This window comes from Ranitomeya imitator, chromosome 6 (genome assembly GCF_032444005.1).
Source record: "Ranitomeya imitator isolate aRanImi1 chromosome 6, aRanImi1.pri, whole genome shotgun sequence".
Taxonomy (NCBI): Eukaryota; Metazoa; Chordata; class Amphibia; order Anura; family Dendrobatidae; genus Ranitomeya; species Ranitomeya imitator.
In genome coordinates, this window is record NC_091287.1 from 417727944 (window position 1) to 417749557 (window position 21614).

The 21614-nt window shown below is 42.5% G+C and overlaps 1 protein-coding gene across 16 annotated transcripts in view; it reads left to right on the plus strand.

Annotated features, from left to right (window-relative positions):
* Positions 1–21614, plus strand: part of DTNA (dystrobrevin alpha) — a 450665-nt gene that overhangs the window by 318694 nt on the left and 110357 nt on the right. For all 16 annotated transcript variants that reach the window (XM_069731276.1, XM_069731277.1, XM_069731274.1 and 13 more), the window contains exon 4: positions 18636–18849. In XM_069731276.1, the coding sequence (XP_069587377.1) occupies positions 18636–18849 (214 nt within the window). The remainder of the gene's footprint in view (positions 1–18635; positions 18850–21614) is intronic.

A 21614-nucleotide genomic window follows, 5' to 3' on the forward strand; every position in this document is an offset into this window, starting at 1 on the left:
ATCCGGCACAATGTGCCAGGAGCGGTGACGGACCGCTCCCGACACATCAAACATGATCGCGGTGTGCCGGCGGTACAGGGAAGCATCACGCAGGGAGGGGGCTCCCTGCGTGCTTCCCTGAGACCCCCGGAGCCCCCCGAAGGTTTCTTACCTCCTTCCTCGCTGCAGGCCCCGGATCCAAAATGGCCTCGGCATCCGGGTCCTGCAGGGAGGGAGGTGGCTTCATAGCGCCTGCTCAGAGCAGGCACTGAAGCCTGGAGCTGTGCATGTCAGATCGCTGATCTGACACAGTGCACAGCAAAGTGTCAGATCAGCGATCTTACACTATAACATGATGCCCCCCCCCCTGGGGCAATGTTACAGTGTAAAAAAAAAAAATTCACATGTGTAAAAAAAAAAAAAAAAAAAAAGTAAAAAAATCCCCCCCCCCCCCAAAAAAAAAAAATATTGTTCCTATAAATACATTTCTTTATCTAAATAAAAAAAATAAAAATAAAAGTACACCTATTTAGTATGGCCACGTCCATAACGACCCCACCTATAAAACTGTCCCGCTAGTTAACCCCTTCAGTGAACGCGGTAAAAAAAAAAAAAGAGGCAAAAAACAACGCTTTATTATCATACCACCAAACAAAAAGTGGAATAACACGCGATCAAAAAGACGGATATAAATAACCATGGTACCGCTGAAAACGTCATCTTGTCCCGCAAAAAACGAGCCGCCATACAGCATCATCAGCGAAAAAATAAAAAAGCTATAGTCCTCAGAATAAAGCGATGCAAAAATAATTATTTTTTCTATAAAATACTTTTTATCGTATAAAAGCGCCAAAACATACAAAAATGATATAAATGAGGTATCGCTTTAATCTTACTGACCCGAAGAATAAAACTGCTTTATCCATTTTACCAAACGCGGCACGGTATAAACGCCTCCCCCAACAGAAATTCATGAATAGCTGGTTTTTGGTCATTCTGCCTCACAAAAATCGGAAGAAAAAGCGATCAAAAATTGTCACGTGCCCGAAAATGTTACCAATAAAAACGCCAACTCGTCCCGCAAAAAACAAGACCTCACATGACTCTGTGGACCAAAATATGGAAAAATTATAGCTTTCAAAATGTGGTAACGCAAAAAATATTTTTCGCAGTAAAAAGCGTCTTTCAGTGTGTGATGGCTGCCAATCATAAAAATCCGCTAAAAAACCTGCTATAAAAGTAAATCAAACCTCCCTTCATCAACCCCTTAGTTAGGTAAAAATTAAAAATTTTTAAAAAATGTATTTCCATTTTCCCATTAGGGCTAGGGCTAGGGTTGGGGCTAGGGTTAAGGTTACAGTTAGGGTTGGGGCTAAAGTTAGGGTTAGGGTTGGGGCTAAAGTTAGGGTTAGGGTTTGGATTGCATTTACGGTTGGGAGTAGGGTTAGGGGTGTGTCAGGGTTAGGGGTGTGTTTAGGGTTACCGTTGAGATTAGGGTTAGGGGTGTGTTTGGATTAGGGTTTCAGTTATAATTGGGGGGTTTCCACCGTTTAGGCACATCAGGGCCTCTTCAAACGCAACATGGCGTCCGATCTCAATTCCAGCTAATTCTACGTTGAAAAACTAAAACAGTGCTCCTTCCCTTCCGAGCTCTCCCGTGTGCCCAAACAGGGGTTTACCCCAACATATGGGGTATCAGCGTACTCAGGACACATTGGACAACAACTTTTGGGGTCCAATTTCTCCTGTTACCCTTGGGAAAATACAAAACTGAGGCTAAAAAATAATTTTTGTGGAAAAAAAAATATTTTTTATTTGCACGGCTCTGCGTTATAAACTGTAGTGAAACACTTGGGGGTTCAAAGCTCTCACAACACATCTACATAAGTTCCTTAGGGTGTCTACTTTCCAAAATGGTGTCTCTTGTGGGGGGTTTCCACTGTTTAGGTACATAAGGGGCTCTGCAAACGCAATGTGACGCCTGCAGACCATTCCATCTAAGTCTGCATTCCAAATGGCGCTCCTTCCCTTCCGAGCCCTCCCATGCGCCCAAACGGTGGTTCCCCCCCCCCCACATATGGGGTATCAGCGCACTCAGGACAAATTGGACAACAACTTTTGGGGTCCAATTTCTCCTGTTACCCTCGGGAAAATACAAAACTGGGGGCTAAAAATAATTTTTGTGGGAAAAAAATTTTGGTTTTATTTTTACGGCTCTGGATTATAAACTTCTGTGAAGCCCTTGGTGGGTCAAAGTGCTCACCACACATCTAGATGAGCTCCTCAGGGGGTCTACTTTCCAAAATGGTGTCACTTGTGGGGGGTTTCAATGTTTAGGCATATCAGTGGCTCTCCAAATGCAACATGGCGTCCCATCTCAATTCCTGTCAATTTTGCATTGAAAAGTCAAACGGCGCTCCTTCGCTTCTGAGCTCTCCCATGCGCCCAAACAGTGGTTTACCCCCATATATGGGGTATCGGTGTACTCAAGACAAATTGTACAACAACTTTTGGGGTCCATTTTCTCCTGTTACCCTTGGTAAAATAAAACAAATTGGAGCTGAAGTTAATTTTTTATGAAAAAAAGTTAAATGTTCATTTTTCTTTAAACATTCCAAAAATTCCTGTGAAACACCTGAAGGGTTAATAAACTTCTTGAATGTGGTTTTGAGCACCTTGAGGGGTGCAGTTTTTAGAATGGTGTCACACTTGGGTATTTTCTATCATATAGACCCCTCAAAATGACTTCAAATGAGATGTGGTCCCTAAAAAAAAAATGGTGTTGTAAAAATGAGAAATTGCTGGTCAAATTTTAACCCTTATAACTCCCTAACAAAAATAAATTTGGTTCCAAAATTGTGCTGATGTAAAGTAGACATGTGAGAAATGTTACTTATTAAGTATTTTGTGTGAGATATCTCTGTGATTTAATTGCATAAAAATTAAAAGTTGGAAAATTGCGAAATTTTCAAAATTTTCGCCAAATTTCCATTTTTTTCACAAATAAACACAGGTAATATCAAAGAAATTTTACCACTATCATGAAGTATAATATGTCACGAGAAAACAATGTCAGAATCACTGGGATCCGTTGAAGCGTTCCAGAGTTATAACCTCCTAAAGGGACAGTGGTCGGAATTGTAAAAATTGGCCTGGTCATTGATGTGCAAACCACCCTTGGGGGTAAAGGGGTTAAGAGGAAGCCCCCTCACTCTATCAACCATCTAGATGCCATAGTCATTGTTGACAGCAGCAAATAAAGGGTTAAATAACCATAATCGATGCCAACATGGATCGTTGCTAATGCAGCAAGTCGTCAGCCATAGTGTATAGCCAACATCTGCTGGATTGTCACCTTCTTGGGATGCTATTCTCTTGTATCTGGGGTCAGTAAAAAAGATGTATTGGTGGTCACTAAGGGGTTAATTAGTCATCTGAAACAGAAACAGCTACAGTTGAAACCAGAAGTTTACATACACTATAAAAAGACACATGTGCATGTTTTTCTCAATATCTGACATGAAATGCCTTAAAACATTCTCTGTCTCATTATTCTGGCATTTGGCAAATATGAATAATTATAGTAATCCTAATTGACCTAAAACAGGAACGGTTTATTCTGACTTCATGTCAGATAATGAGAAACATGCATATGTGTCATTGTATATAGTGTATGTAAACTTCTGGTTTGAACTTTATGTAGGATTCGTAAAACTGGGTGTGGATTGGGCAAACTCTGCTACAAAGGTGAGGTTGTGGAAGACTGTTTAAGGTCACAGGTCATGCGTGCACCATAGCAAGACTGATTTCAGCAACAAAACACAAGTTAGTTATACTGCATCAACAAGGTCTCTCCCAGGAAAAGATTTCAAAGCAGAGTTTAATAATGTGCTGTTATAGTCCCATGTTACGGTAGATTACTGGGGGTCGGGGTCATTGGAGCGAGGTCCCTGGAGGCATGGGTCGCTGTTTCAGGAGGATAGTGACAGAAGTGGGACAATGCTGCAGGCCTCAGGCTGGGAGGAGGGGTGTCCCGACGCTGCAAGTCTGTGGTCCCTGAGCTCTCCTCTAAGATGTCTGCGCCGAGTGGCGTCCCTTACCCATTGATTTCCCTGCGGTGAACGTCCGGAAAATGGTCGACAGAGTTTGAGATCTTGGGACGAGACCTTCGCATTATAAAACGCGCCTCCATTTTGCTCCCAAATTTGGGGTAAAAAAAAATGTGTCTTATAATCTGAAAAATACAATTGTTTGTTTTATTTTTCAAATTTTTTTAAAAGCATTGTTACTTTTGCAGCATTTTTTCGGCATACTCCTTATCAGGAGATTGCAATGACACTTCTATACACAGCTGATAACACAGGATCCACTGCTCTCAATTGGTGATGTCACAGCTGGCCCTGCGCCCAAATTTCACGCTAGCCACGTTTGTTTGTTTTTAGTCTGTCTAAAAAAAAAAAAAATGTGATCAATGTGAAAATTGCTATGTTGTTTTTAACACAGATTGGGATTTATGAAAAAAATGCCCCAAAATGATAAATTTAACAACACAAAGTTAAAGGGAACCAGTCAGCTGATACATGCTGCCTGCTGTTTCAGAGACAAACCTATGTGGCGTTAATCTCACAGCCAGTGGTTGATGCATGCTGCCTAAGGTCCGGGCAGCATGTATCACTGGGCAGGTTCCCTTTAAACAGTAGGTCATTTTCTATTTATTGCTTCCCTTTAAGTATAGGTACTCATATAAACTCCCAACAGGATGTAATTTTGAAGCCAAACGAGAAATGGTCCCACTTATATTTCCAAACACTGTTAATTAAAGCTCTCTCCATCTGTGTATTTATATTGGCACCTGTCGGATTTCAGAAGTGTGGGAGTCCCGAATGATTCTTACAGCTCAGCAAGAAACTGCTTTCTGCAGCGGCAAAAGGGAAATCCGGCGATGTCACAACGGAATAGTCATTAGCAGTCCGAGCCTAAAACCTGCCTTTCATTGGTAATGGCGTATTGTGCAGCCTGGGTAGAATAACAATACTCTTCCATTCTTGAGTTTTACAGTCTGTATTCGGTATGGAGATTGCATATCGCTCTGTACGATGATTTTGAGCTTGCTCTACATAAGAGGAAACATTCCTGGATTTGTTTAGTGCATCCAAATATCTGACCAAGTCGTGAAGAAAAGTATAAAGACTGAAGCTGGAAAGTACGGTAACAATGGAGCTAGTCGGCAAGAAATAACCAAGTGTTTAGCGAGACAGATGGTGTCTGTTACAATACCTTATTGCAATATAAGGGATAAGCTATGAATGAATTCTACGAAGGCTTATGAATATTAATAATAACAAACTATAATATTGAGGTCTTATGGACATTACTGTTTGATAGCTGTGAGCAACATCTAGAACAGTGACCCCAAAGGCCAATCTTCATGGCCCCGTCCAGTCATGTTATCAGGATTCCCTTAGCATTGCACACTGTATGTGTGTGTGTGAACTGATAGTCCGCTCATTAATAAACTGCATAAAACGAGCACCAAATAAAAAAAGAGCATTAACTTTATAAGGAATTATTGTGGATATGATAATCATGCACAAATAAATAGCCAAAATCCCTATGATCATCTTCAGTTCCCATCTACAACTATATTATATTTTTCTTTTTCAAAATATCCAATATATGAAGAATGTGTTTACAGTGCCTTACGAAACTATTCATCCCCTTGTCATTTTTCATGTTTTGCTCACAACCTAGAATTTCACTGTTTTTTTTGAGAGTTTGAAAGAACATGCTTTGAACATTTGGTTTTCTTTTTATTGTTAAACAAACAACAAATAGGACAAAGTAACGGAAAACCTAAGTGTGTAGAACTATTCCCCACCCCCTAAAGTTTGTACTTTGTAGAGCCTCTTTTGTGTCCATTACAGCCAGGTGTCTGGGGCCCACCAGGGGAATGGACTCTAGGGGCCCATCCTACAGCTATATGCAAATATATGTCATTATAGCGGAGCATCAGCTGTAAAACACAGGCGGCTGCTGCACATCAACTGTGCGCCCCAATAACTGGGATGTATAATCGTGATAGTTTACATTAATGGGGTTCTTGGTTACAACAAGTTATCACCGATCCATGGGCTCCACAGGATAGGTGATCGCTTAGGTCCGACCATTAGAAACTGCACCGATCGGAAGAATGGGGAAGTTTTATCCCTGACAGGACACTTTTATCCCTATTTTAAAATGCAGCGGCAGGTGGGATGTCTGACCGCAGCTCCATTCATTCTCTTTGGGGCTTCCAGCCACTGAGGGAATGAATGGATCAGTGATCTAGTGGGACATGCCACTCCAGTCTAATGGGGATAACAAGTGCCACATTTTGCTGAATGGGTCCAAGCAGTCAGATCCCCCCACCAATCAATACGTTATCACTTATCCTGTGGAGAGGTGATTACTTTTTTCCCACAGGAAAACCCCCTGTTAGTGCATCTCCGCTGCTTTGTACAAAGCATTAAAACTCTAATGGAAATAAAGAATCTTCTCCTAATTAATATCAGATAGAACAAATGACCGCCATATACAACACAATCCACTATACCAAGACCAATATTATCACATACAGGAAGAAATACCACCACACCATGACCAGACCACATAATGACCGAATAATACTACATACAAGGGACAAATACCGCCACACCATGACCAAATCATATATTACCACCACATAGTGACCGAATAATATGACATATTAGGGCAGCACGGTTCAGAGGCTAGCACTGCAGCCTTGCAGCGATGGGGTCCTGGGTTCAAAGCCCACCAAGGACAACATCTGCAATGAGTTTGAATGTTCTCCCCATGTTTGCGTGTGTTTCCGCCAGGTACTCTGGTTTCCTCCCACATTTACAAAGACATACTGCTAGGGAATCTAGATTGTGAGCCCCATCGGGGACAGTGGCAATAATGCCTGTAAAATGCTGTGAAATTAATAGCGCTATATAAATGAATAAAAATAAATATTACCAGCATATAGGGACCAAATGATACCACAAACAAGGAGAAATACTGCCACGCCGTGACCAGAACACAAATTACCAACACATAGTGCCCGAATACTACAATATTGATTATGAATACAAGCCACAATACTAACAACACTGTTATTACCACCAGTGACAATATACGCAGTACCTCGGTATATAGTGTCAGTGTACAAGTAATACATTGATCACCAGTGACATTATACACAGGAGCTCTGTATATAGTGTCAGTGTACAGGTAATACAGTGACCACCGGTGACATACACAGGAGCTCTGTATATAGTGTCAGTGTACAGGTAATACAGTGATCACCAATGACATACACAGGAGCTCTGTATATAGTGTACAGGTAATACAGTGATCACCTGTGACATTATACACAGGAGCTCTGTATATAGTAACATAGTAACATAGTTAGTAAGGCCGAAAAAAGACATTTGTCCATCCAGTTCAGCCTATATTCCATCATAATAAATACCCAGATCTACGTCCTTCTACAGAACCTAATAATTGTATGATACAATATTGTTCTGCTCCAGGAAGACATCCAGGCCTCTCTTGAACCCCTCGACTGAGTTCGCCATCACCACCTCCTCAGGCAAGCAATTCCAGATTCTCACTGCCCTAACAGTAAAGAATCCTCTTCTATGTTGGTGGAAAAACCTTCTCTCCTCCAGACGCAAAGAATGCCCCCTTGTGCCCGTCACCTTCCTTGGTATAAACAGATCCTCAGCGAGATATTTGTATTGTCCCCTTATATACTTATACATGGTTATTAGATCGCCCCTCAGTCGTCTTTTTTCTAGACTAAATAATCCTAATTTCGCTAATCTATCTGGGTAGTGTCAGTGTACAGGTAATACAGTGATCACCAGTGACATTATACACAGGAGCTCTGTATATGGTGTTAAGTGTACAGGTAATACAAGGGTCACCAGTGACATTACACAAGAGCTCTGCATATAGCAGAGGTGTCAAACTGCATTCCTCGAGGGCTGCAAACAGGTCATGTTTTCAGGATTTCCTTAGCATTGCACAAGATGCTGGAATCATTCTGTGCAGGTGATTAAATTATCACCTGTGCAATACAAGGAAATCCTGAAAAGATGACCTGTTTGCAGCCCTCGAGGAATGCAGTTTGACACCTCTGGTATATGGTGTCCGTGTACACATAATACAGTGATCACCAGTGACAATATACAAAGGAGTTCTGTACACAGTATATAGTGTAAGTGTACAAGCAACATACTGACTCACCGGTGACATCTGTAGTTGAAGTCTTTTTTTCTTCATCCAGTGCAGACAACCATTACTTCTTTCAGCAAAGACTCGTCTCTGCAGAAAATCACAGTTAGCTATAGCTGATCGCTTCTAGAGCACATTCCCCACTATTTTCCTCGACTTCTATACTATGTTAGACGAAGAAAAAAATACATAGTGCCACCCTGCACAGTAGCAGGGCCCCCTTTTGTTCTCCCCGTGGAAGACAGTAAGCTCAAAAGTAAATTACATCAGTAATAATGTCCCCTGATTGGCCCCTACAGTAATTATGTCCCCACTTGCCACCATAAACCAATAATGTATGTTCCTCATCCTGACCTCAATACAGTAATTATGTCACCCCTTTATTTAATAAGGAGCCAGATCCTTGGACCCTTTATTTAATGTCTCCATCTTGGACCCCAATGTCCACCTTAATAAGGTCCCAATCCTGGGCCCCTTCCAGTAAAAATCATCCTGGGCCCCTTTATTTAATGTACCCTCCTGGGCCCCTATGTCCGTCCTTGTGGCCACTACCTTGCCCAACTACAGAGGGGGGGATTCTTCTCACCTTCTTGCGCTCCCCGGCATCCTCTTGTGGCTTCATATTCGGCGTGGTCGTTACAATGGCTGCCGACTGCTGCTGTGACAGGGTGCTCTGCTCTGTGACAGGCTGCGCGCTGACGTCACATAGCAGTAACATTGAAAGGCCGCGGGCATGTCAAAGGCTGCAGGAGTCATTTAACAAAACTGCTATGTGACTTCAACACATGGCCTGTCACAGATCAGAGCGCCCTGTCACAGCTGCAGCCGGCATTCATCTTGACGTGCGTTGTTGCCAGGGTTGGCTCCTGGTTTTTATGGGCCTCGGGCGAAAGAGTATCAGTGGGCCCCTTTAACACATGCCACGATTCCTGATGCACAGATAAAAAAACAGATATAGTACAATATATAGGCACCACACAGTGCGCCATACAGTATTATGGTCAACACATAGTCCGCCATACAGTATTACGGGCACCTCATAGTTTTCCATACAGTATTATGGGCAACCACATAGTGCTCCATACAGTATTACGGGCACCTCATAGTGCGCCATACAGTATTATGGTCAACACATAGTGCTCCATATAGTATTACGGGCACCTCATAGTCCTCCATACAGTATTATGGTCAACACATAATGCTCCATACAGTATTACGAGCACCTCATAGTCCTCCATACAGTATTATGGGCAGCCACATAGTGCTCCATACTGTATTACGGGCACCTCATAGTCCTCCATACAGTATTATGGGCAACCACATAGTGCTCCATACTGTATTACGGGCACCTCATAGTCCTCCATACAGTATTATGGCCAACCACATAGTCCGCCATACAGTATTATTGCCCCATATAATGCTTCTCCATACAGTATTACTGGCCCCATATAATGCTCTTCATACAGTATTATAAGCACCTCATAGTCCTCCATACAGTATTATAGCCAACCACATACTCCTCCATAAAGTATTATGGGCCCCAAATAATGCTCCTCCATACAGCACATCATGGGCCCCCTGCTCCTACATACAGTATTGTGGACCCCATGCTCCTCCACACAGTATTATGCCCCCCAGCTCCTCCACACAGTATTATGCATCCCCGCTCCTCCATATAGTATTGTGCATCCCGCTTCTCCATACAGTATTATGGGACCCCGTTCCTCCACACAGTATTATGGGACCCTGCTTCTCCATACAGTATTATGGGACCGCGCTCCTCCATGCAGTATTATGGGACCCTACTCCTCCATACAGTATTATGCCCCCCTCCGCTCCTCCATACAGTATTATGGGACCCCGCTCCTCCATACAGTATTATGCATCCCCGCTCCTCCATACAGTATTATGGGACCTCGTTCCTCCACACAGTATTAAGCCCCCCTCTGCTCCTCCATACAGTATTATGCCCCCCCCCCTGGCTCCTCCATACAGTATTATGCCCCCCTGCTCCTCCGTACAGTATTATGGGACCCGCTCCTCCATACAGTATTATGCCCCCCGCTCCTCCATACAGCATTATGGGCCACCCCGCTCCTTCAAACAGTATTATTCCCCCCCACTCCTCCATAATACAGTATCATGGGAGCCCGCTCCTCCGCACAGTATCATGGGACCCCCACTCCCACATACAGTATTATGCCCCCCGCTCCTCCACACAGTAATATGGGACGCCGCTCGTCCACGTAGTATTATGCCCCCACCCCCACCCCGGCTCCTCCACACAGTGTTATGGGTCCCCCGCTCCTCCACACAGTTTTATGGGCCCCCCGCTCCTCCACACAGTATTATGCCCTCCAGCTCCTCCACACAGTATTACGCTCCTTCACACAGTATTATGCTCCTCCACACAGTATTATGCCCCCAGGTCCTCCATTCAGTATTATGGGAAGCCACTCCTCCACACAGCAGTATAGCATTATATCCGCCAGCCCCCCCCCCCCCCCTCACCCCGCCTTCCCCTCTTTCCCCCCTCCCCGGCTCCTCCATACATTACTATGGGCCCCATAGAAAAAAAAACATTAAAAAAAGTAAAATCCTCACCTCTCCTCGTACCGGCGGCAGCTGCAGTGTCTTCAGCGTCTCTCCGGCTCTGCAACGCTCAGGACAGAGAGGCTGAGCACGCAGTGACGTCATTGCACCCTATGCCCTGAGACGTCAGAGGGCGCTGAAGAGGTCTGCAGCTGGAACGAGGAGAGGTGAGAATTAGAAGGGGGGCCCGATGCCACCGATGACCGGCCCTGGTCCTGGCGGCGGTCGGCGCTGCCTGAAGATTTAAAGGGCCAGCATCCTTTTTTTTTTTTCCTTCCTCCTCCTCCTCCTTCTCCTCTCTGGGGCGGGGCCCACCGGGCATTTCACCGGTGTCCTGCAGGACAAGTCAGACCCTGATTACAGCTGCAAGTCACTTTGGATAAGTGTTTGAGTTTTACACATTTTGCCACTGGGATTTTTGCCATTCCTCAAGGCAAAACTGCTCCAGCTTCTTCAAGTTAGATGGTTTCCTCTGGTGAGCAGCAATCTTCAAGTCTGACCACAGATTCCCAATTGTATTAAGGTCCGGGCTTTGACTAGGCAACTCCAAAATATTTAAGCGTTTCCCCTTAACCCCTTCATGACGGAGGTATTTTCATTTTGCATTTTCGTTTTTCGCTCCCCTTCTTCCTAGAACTATAACTTTTTTTATTTTTTTATCTGTCAATATGGCCATGTGAGGGCTTGTTTTTTGCGGGACATGTTGTACTTTTGAATGACACCATTGGTTTTAACATATTGTGTACTGGAATATGGGAAACAAATTCCAAGTGCGGAGAAATTGCAAAAGAAGTGCAATTCCACAATTGTTTTTTGTTTTGCTTTTTTTTACTATGTTCACTAAATGCTAGAACTGACCTGCGATTATGATTCTCCAGGTCATTTTGAGTTCATAGACACCAAACATGTCTAGGTTCTTTTTTATCTATGCGGTGCAAAAAAAATTTAAAAAAATGTTAAGAAAAAAAAAAAATTGCGCCATTTTCCGATACCTGTAGCATCTCCATTTTCCATGATCTCGGGTTGGGTGAGGGCTTATTTTTTGCGTGCTGAACTTATGTTTTTAAAGATACAATTTTGGTGCAGCTACAATCTTTTGATCGCCCGTTATTGCATTTTAATGCAATGTTGCGGCGACCAAAAAAAGTAATTCTAGCATTTTGACTTTTTTTCTCATTAAATTATTTAAGTATTAAAAAAAAAGTAAATATCTCAAACACAACAGATACAAGGACGTACTGGAGGGTGAACCATCATGGAAGCCCCCATAATTGATATTGCACTGATCATATTAATGGGACAATATATTAGAAATGCATCTACCCAATAAATATGGTAACAGAAAATAAGTTGTGCAGAATAAAGAATGCATAAAATGTAAGCAGGAGAGTGAAAGCAATAAAGATACCTTGATCAGAGTACATGTAATAGTAGCATTAGAGTAGGAACAGCTCACCCATCAAACACACATTTATGTTTTTTACCTATATTCAATAAAAGTTCATTTTTACTCAACTATTGTGGTCCTTGCAAGTTTTTTCATACAAGGTAATGGAAAATCAGGAAAAAATTTCAATTCATCCTGCAACACAAAAGTCCCCGCGTGGATAATTTGATTGGAAAAATAAAAAGTTATGATTTTTTTGAAAGAATCTATGGAAACGAAAACAAAAATTGACCATAGAGGAAAGTACTATGTTAAACGCAACACAAAATTGCCACCAGAAGAATATACATCTGATCCATGGATTCACAGCCTGAACATGTGCATAAACCTTTAGGCTATGTGCACACGTTCAGGAATTCATGCATAAAATTCCTGACAATTCCGGACATTTTCTGCATGAAATCCGCAAGAAAACCGCGTGCGTTTTTGCCGTGATTTTGCCGCGGTTTTTTCCGGACACTTCCCAATGCATTTTGGAGTGGGAAATCCGCAAAAAAAAACGCAAAAAGATAGAGCATGTCCGGATTTTGTGCCTGATGCGTTTTTTTTGCAGAAAAAAACGCATCATGTGCACAAAACATGCGGAATTCATTCTAAATGATGGGATGCTTATTGTATGCGTTTTTTTTGCGGTTTTATAGCGTTTTTATCGGGAAAAAACGCAAAAAAACCGTGAAAAAAACGGAACATGTGAACACAGCCTTAAAGGGCTGGTTTGGTCACAAGTTATTGGTGTTCTATCATTAGAATAAAGCTGTTCTGCAGACCCCAGCAGTGTCCACTACATGTTGAACAGAGCTACACAGTGCAACTCCATCTAGTGTATTTACATCCCGATGTCGGATGCCCTTAAATATAGGTCATCAATATCTTGTTACAGGAAAAATTTCAAGATATGGATTTGCTGAGATAAATAAATGGTAAATATCACATGGGGGAAAGCCGTGGGATTGGCAGGAGTGTAGTGGTAAAACGTTCAGTAGATCAGTGCCCACACTTGGGCGCTCTTATTATTTTGCTGTTAGTTAGACATGTTTCATATTCTAGGAAGTTCTATTAGAAACGTGTAGGGGTGAATGGAGAAACACGTAAGTAATAGAATCAAGTATAACTACGAACTGTACTTGAATCAATTTGTACCAGTAAATTGTAGGGGTAGGAGAAAGAGATGACAAGACATGGGGGTACTTAATTAAGGCAACAGCAGCTGTTACGATGTACTTCAATTGCAGCTTCCAGCTGATAATGACCCAACTAGCCAACTAATGCTTGGTAGAATAGAAATAAAAGATTTATAGATTTAACTTTCCAAATAGATTTTCTATATTCTACCTCCTACAAAGCTTTGTCATACAGGCTAATTAGCGAACGACTCCTTTAATTCATATACTCGAGATGTAAGTTTTATAAAAATACACTAATAGCACCCATTGGTCATAAATATTATAATACTATATTTTATTTATCATGTCACTAACACCTATGTAATTCTTAAGCCATTGGCATTTCAAATAACATTAAAGGAGGCGCCGTCACTACCTCTGTCATCTGTTTTAGAACATATCTGTATCCTTTGTAAAATAACAGTTCTGCAGCATTTTCTGAATTGCAGTGTCCGGTATCATTCCTCCTAGAAATGTATGAATAAATGAACCCAAAAAAAGGTGTTGCCATTCTCTTTGCCAATTTGTCATGTCGTACAGTCTCACACTATACCGTGTGCTGGCAGCATGCTGGCAATCGGGACGTACTTTTATCCTGATAATGTAAGTGCATTAGCACCTGACGACCGACGACACTAAACAACCATCAGGTACTCGTTTGCTGATCAGTGGCCGCTTAATCACTTCTCGACATATGACGTCCTGGTACGTCATATGTTGTTTCCTCGCATTATTGTCAACAGATGATAGCTATTATTCAGCCATCATCTGCCTCTAATAGTGGTCTCTACTCACTGCTTTTAACTTTGGAAATTCTGCTGTTGATATTGTCACACCATAACATAACCATCCCCTCCAAAACGCAATTTCTGGGTGCCAATGGTTTACCATGGTGGCCGAGGGTTTGCTGTGCCTGTCATGGCGGCACTTACATTAAAGGGACTCTGTCAGCTCAGAATGAATGTTCAAGGCAAGTCTCACCGGTCGGTGCTTCATGTCGGGGCCAGTCATTTAAATTCACCTTCCAACCTGCAAGTTTTCCCTTATTCTCCAACCCCCTCTTTTATTGACAGCTCTGGCTCAATAGAGCCAGAGAAGGGTGGAGATAGATGAAGAAGACCTTCTTGATAATTTATCAAAGAAGGTTATCTCACTTAATAGGATTAAGATTGGTATTTTTATACTTCTATATGTTTGTTATTGTTATTACTTACAGATCGCATTGTTACAAAATACATCAATGACCATGTATTGCCAACTGGTTAAGATTAGAAAAGCATAATGAACATCAAGGAAATTATGGTGGAAAGAGGATACCGTAATTGAGGAGATAATTCTATAAAATTGTGTTCAAAAGAAACAACGTACAACATTCAAAGAACAGGTAGCCAAAAACAAATGCATATACACTTTCCGAAGAATTTCAATTTTTGTTGGAGTGGTGTTATGGTTTCAAAAGAGCGCCACTCACCACACACACTGAATAAAAAAGCTGGAAAATCGTCTGTGGACAGGTGAAACTAAATTACAGCTGTTTGGTAATCCATACCCTCACTGTGTATACAGACTATGCCCACAAAGAAAAGTGCATACTAGTACGGTGAAGGATCAATATTGTGTGAGGACTGCTTTGTTGTTTCTGGGACTGGAGGTTTTGAACATGTTCCAGGAGCAATGAGAAGGATTATCAGAGTATTTTACTGTAAAGGTGGTTTTACATGACCAGATTTGGCAACATTCAACGACCACCAATTGCTTACTATTTCCTGAATGGCAGTCATTTAATAGCCTGTTTACAGGCAGACCACATTTAGTGATGTGCTCTCTAATGATATGTAATAGATTGTTCAATGCACGTAGACTTTCATTGTTCTCGGCAGTGAAAGTCCTGTTTACACAAGATGATGTGTAGCCAAGAATGATTCTTTTGTGAAAATCAAAAGATAATTTCACCTGATAAACATATTGTCTCTTCAGAGAGGAAGAGGACTAGAACTCTAATGCCACCTATAACAAGTTGTCATCCTAAAAGTCAGTTTTGACTCTCTAGCGAGCCTGGTCACATAACTTAGGATAAAAGCCAAAATCAAAATCTGAATTTGCAGACACTGTGTTTCGGGGTACTGCCCCTGGTCAGTGCAAAGTGTGAGACCTGGTTTGGCTGGGTGTGTGGCGTCTGAGCAGGATCCGAGGGGTAACATTTCTCCTTGTGGAGAGTGACATGTCAAGCCTGACATGCCAAGGTGAGGAGACTTTTAAGCCACAATGCTCCTGTGGGAAATATGGAAATTGTCTCTTTAGAGAGGAAGAGAACTAGAACTCTAGTGCCATCTATAGGAAGTAGCAATCCTAAAAGTCAATTTTGACTCTCTATTGAGCCTTGTCACATAACTTTGATTATTATTTTCATTATCATTCATGATAATCTTGCAGTGTAAATGCACTTTTAGAAAACCAGCTTTGAGTCGGACAATATGGGTCCTACAGGTAGATATCAACCAAAAGCATACTTTCAAAAGTACACAAGAATGGTACATACTTAGGCAGTTAACTGGTTCATGCAGCTTTACATGAACACCTGAGCCTTACACTATGGCCGGTCCGAATAACTAAAGCAATTGTTACCATCCACCTCTCGTGTCTCCCCTTTTCCTCATAGTTTGTAAGCTTGGGAGCAGGGCCCTCATTCCTCCTGGTATCTGTTTTGAACTGTATTTCTGTTATGCTGTAATGTCTATTGTCTGTACAAGTCCCCTCTATAATTTGTAAAGCGCTGCGGAATATGTTGGCGCTATATAAATAAAAATTATTATATTATTATTATAAAGAAGGGGAATAAATGACTATTTCACACTAGCCAGCAATGATCCCAGATCTCAATCCAATTAAAAATTCTTAGAAAAAAAGATTAAATCTGCTTTCAGAAAATGAACTGCTGAGCAAATTATAGTGGGAGAAACAACCAGCAGAAAAGTGCAAGAAGCTCACAGGTGGCTAAAAAAAAACATGTCAAGGTTGTCATTGTTGCCAAAGGTTGGGCAAACAAGTGTAAGCAGGTTACTGGGATGCATCAGGCAAACAAGGACAAAGTGGAAGTAACCACTTGACTATCTATTCTCCTGGTGTATAGGAAAGTAGTGATTTGAGCAAAGAGAAGTTCAGGGATAACAGGGTAATTACAAAGTACAATATTCATTATACAATAATAATAAAAAGTCCTGGGAAGAAATGGAGGGGGGGGGGGGGTGGGAATGGGAGCGCTATCTAAGTGTAATATTAAAAGTGTAACATCAAAGTGGGTTGTGAGCGATTAAACTCCCCTCATGGAGTTGTGCAAGCAGGTACAACTCTGAAAGCAACGTGTCTCCAATATGGATCCTTGCTGGTGGTTTGCTGCCAGCGAAGTTGCCGTGGACGATTTCTGGGAATGGTTCCAACATGAGGGGTAAAGCAGAAAACACAAGAGCAGGCTATAAGGCGCTTACACGCAGATGCTTCGAGGATCCAGGGGAATGGAAGGAAATTTGTAATTTTAAAAAACTAGCAAAGGGTTGCTAGATGACTTATGACAAATTTTTAACAAAACAAACACAACGTGCTTCGGCTGTCTAGCGTTCATGAGGTGTACACCCTGATGAAGGGTAGAGAGCCGAAACGCATTGTGTTTATTTTGTTAAGTTTTTAAGTCTAGCAACCATTTGCTACTTTTCTAAAATTAAAAATTTCCATCCATCCATACCTCTGGATCCTCAATGCATCTGAGTGTAAGCGCCTTATAGCCTGGTCTTCTGTCTCTTTGCTCATTATACAATAATATCACAGTTGTTGTTAACGCACTATAACTCTTTCAGAGAGATTTCACTGCATTACAAATATCTCGTTTCTTATGAGAGAAATGTCCACAGTATTAAGGGTACCACTATAACAATCACCTTTATATAGTTGACCCTAATGGGGGTCTCCGGTTCTTCCCGTTAGGATGCAAGTTCTTTTGGTATAGTTAATCAATGCTCTCTGTGCCTTTTGCACTTTCGATGGTCCCCAACCAATCTGTTGTACTACCCTTGGCTGACCTCTGTAGTATATGTCCGTGTCGGAAGTAACGGCCCGGCTCACTCACATCTCTCGATCACCCCAGTGGACATCCACTTCTGGATTGGAGTCTCCACTCGGTCTTCGGTGCTTGACCTACGACGCTTGTTTGGTGAGGCAGTAGAGATGAGGGCTGAGCCTCGAGTCTTGACACATGGTGCCTGCATCATGGATCTTGATCGACGCAGGGCTAGATCTCAGGTTTTGACAGCTGCAGTATGGCTCACTGATCTTGACTGGTGCAGGGCTTGGCCTCAGATCTTGCCTGGCATAGTCTGACTCACGGGTCTTAACCGTCGTTGACTGAGTCCCTTTCACTGACGTCCCCAGGCCCATAATAGTGACTCAGCCGTGTCGTCCTACTCGGCTCACATCCTGCTAGTCTCACACATTAGCACCATAATCTTTTCCTCCTTGTCAATCCAGTTTTTTATACCTGCGTCACAAGTCACCTGATCCGGTGCTCACTTTTGGACCCGTCCTCTTTGCAACACTTCCCCTTTCTTTTCATTCTGCAGGGTTCTGTCTGAGCTGTACATGGCAGTCTCTAATCACAAATGGTGCACACTGCTGGGGAATCTCATCTTTCATTGGACACTTTCTTACACAAATATTAGGGAAAGGTGCCTTTAATTCTGTTTATGCCTTTAACTTTGTTTCTTTTTTTTTTTCTTTTAAATAACCACATGTATGGTCAACTTTTTTGCTTACTGCATTTGGACATGCTATTAAAATTTCTAATGCGAAAGCAGCAATGGAAAATATCCAGTTATATTAGAAGATTTTGGCTTATTTATAACAAACAAGAAAGGGTGCCAATAATGTTGATCACAACTGTGAGACAAATGTTGACATGCAGCAGCCAACAGAAAGGAATTGTTCTGACTAGCACTTAATGTGAACTTAACAAAGAATATGCTAATAATACAGATGTTCTTTTTATTCAAGAAATTCATATACGGTAATATTACATTTTTCACAAAAAAATATTTTGAGCTGCAAGGAGAGGTCTTGTCAGTGTATTACATATAATTACAACAAGTGTCCTAAACTTTTCTAACTTACTGTGTATTTCCATTCAGTGCATCTTGTAGATATATGGAACATTATTGAAGCACTCCGGGAAAATTCACTTAACAATCTGGATCCTAATGTAGAACTGAACGTAGCACGTCTGGAAGCTGTTTTATCAACTATATTTTACCAGCTCAATAAGCGGATGCCTACAACTCACCAAATTAATGTAGAACAGTCGATCGGCTTGTTGTTAAACTTCTTATTGGCAGCCTATGACCCGTAAGTATTTTTCTGCTGTATAAATATAGGGGATGTATAATAATCTGTGCATATGTGGGAGATCCTAACTGAATAGGGACCATTTGGTTTCAATTAAGAAAGTTCTAAACTTAAAAGCAACTTGGCAGTTCTTAGAAAAATGCAAGTGGCAGAAATGACATTTTAAGACATTTTTAATACAGAGAAACAGATTTGACTTTCATTTTTCTTGAGTAAGCACAAAATCCGGTGAGATTCTCTTCTCTAGGAGATGTCATCCATCAGAGGTAAGATGTGATTCTTTAGTATCTGAGCTCAGATCTGCAGGATGTAGGGTGGACTCATCAATTTGACTGTTTTGTCAAGTCACTGGTCCATAGAATACAATGTTAGCAATGGATTCACCTATTTTTCTCAATATTTCCACTAAGCACATTAACAAACACGGTAAATTATTTCACCAGTGAATCCCAATGTAATAGGAATCCGTGAAAGACAAGTTTACCTCCCCTACAGTCATGAGATTTCATACAAAGTATTACTTATTAATCATGTAATAAAATCCCATTTATTTTTATCAGGATCCTGTCAGCACCGGCGCACTGCCACGGCTGAACAGGGTGACTCACCCACACTGCGGGAGAGCCCGGGGTCAGATACCGCAGGGAAAGCTCAGGCAGACAGGACCTGAGCAGCGTGCTGAGTATGACAGAGAACAGAAGGACCTACGATCATGTGACCACAGGGGGCGGGGCTTAGCGTCCTGCTGCTGAAGATGAGTTCAGGATTCTACAAGGACCCAGAAGTAGAGGAGAGGCGAACTCAGGTCAGACAGGTGGGGGTCATACACGGAGAGGGCGCCGCGGTAGTACAGAAGGGGGCGAGCAGAGAATAGTCAGAACGTAAGCAAGGAGTCATACACGGAGATAGTAGCGCAGCACAGGAGGGACAGACAGAACTCTAGGGGACAGAACCAGATCAGAACCAGACAAGCATAAAGTATCACAGGCACAAAGCATAGACACAGGCACAACAGGGTCACACACACTCAGCCAAGGGTCAGAGTATAAGTGACAAGGAATGAGCAAGCAATGAGGCTATAAGAAGCCTCCCAGAATCCCATAGTGAGGCCGTCCAGATTAACCTCTGAACTGCCTAATCCCACAAACTATGCAGATCATGACAATTTTGCAGTCTAGCTACAGGAAGAGAATATAGCTGCTTCTAAAGGGTTAATCTGCTGTAGGAGAGAACATAGCTGTGTCTAAAGAGTTAATCTGCTTATACAAGGGTTTCTTACTATATACTGTACAGAGGTAGTACAGTACAAGCCACACAGAAAAGGGCTGTAAGATTTACATCTGCTGCTTCTATTCTTCTGTTGTTCCTTGATACATTATTTAATTGATTGTTATATAATAATATCCAGCATGAAGTAAGACAGCGGCACAAATCTTTGTGTTAGGCCAGTCTCACACGTCCAGATAATTCCGGTACCGGAAAAATCGGTACCGGAATTATCCGTGTCCGTGTGCTTACCGTGAACATCAGTGTGGCACACGTGCGGCAGCCGTGTGCCGCCCGTGTGCTAACTGGGTACCACACGGACCGTGCAGGAGACAGCGCTACAAGTAAGCGCTGTCCCCTGCATCTGGTGCTGAAGCCGCCATTCATATCTTCTCACCAGCAGCGTTCGCTAGAGAGAAGATATGAAAAATCCTTTTTTTTTTTTCCGTGTTTAAAATAAAGATCCCTGTCCCCTCCCCCCTCCCACACCCTGTGCCCCCGGCCGCTGTTACTAAAATACTCACCTGGCTCCCTCGAAGCGTCCTCTCCGCGCCGCACCTTCTCCTGTATGAGTGGTGCCGCCCATTACAGTCATGAATATGCGGCTCCACCCCTATGGGAGGTGGAGCCGCATATTTATGACTGTAATCGGCGGGAACCACGTGACCGCTCATACAGGAGAAGCTGGCGCTGAAAGGACGCTGCGAGGGAGCCGGGTGAGTATTTTATTAACAGCGGGCGGGCGCACAGGGGGTTGGAGGGGGGAGGGGACAGGGATCTTTATTTTAAACACGAAAAAAAAAAAAAAGGATTTTTCATAGCTTCTCTCCGCTGCTGGAAAGAAGATATGAATGGCGGCTTCAGCACCATGCTGGGGGGACAGCGCTTACTGTAGCGCTGTCTCCTGCATGGCACACGGACTGCACACGGACAGCGTCTATGTGCGTTACGTGTTTTACGCTGACCCATTGACTTTAATGGGTCCGTGTAATCCGTGCGCTCCCACGAACACTGACATGTCTCCGTGTTTTGCACATGGTCCGTGAAAACACGCTGACATGTGCAGAGACACATTGATTTCAATGTGTCTACGTGAATCAGTGTCTCCGGTACGTGAGGAAACTGTCACCTCACGTACCGGAGCCACTGACGTGTGAAACCGGCCTTACTTGTTGCATACTCCCAGTCTCTCTCCACAGTCTCCACCACACACCAGTAAAACCTTTGAAGCATAAAATCTCACAAAGCCATAAAAATCCGGTGAAAGTGGGGAGCCCAACTTCAGCTGACTTCTGTCTTTCTCTTAATGAGCCAGAGCTTTTACAGCGACATTGGAGAGGACAGTTTGTAATTTGTCTAATAACTTATATTATACTCACACATTGTGTGTATATAGGGTTGTTGACAAAAGTTTTGAGACTAATGGAAATTTTGGTTTTCACAGTTTGCTGCTTTAGTGTTTTTAGATCTGTTAATCAGCTGTTTCTGTGTTTACTGAC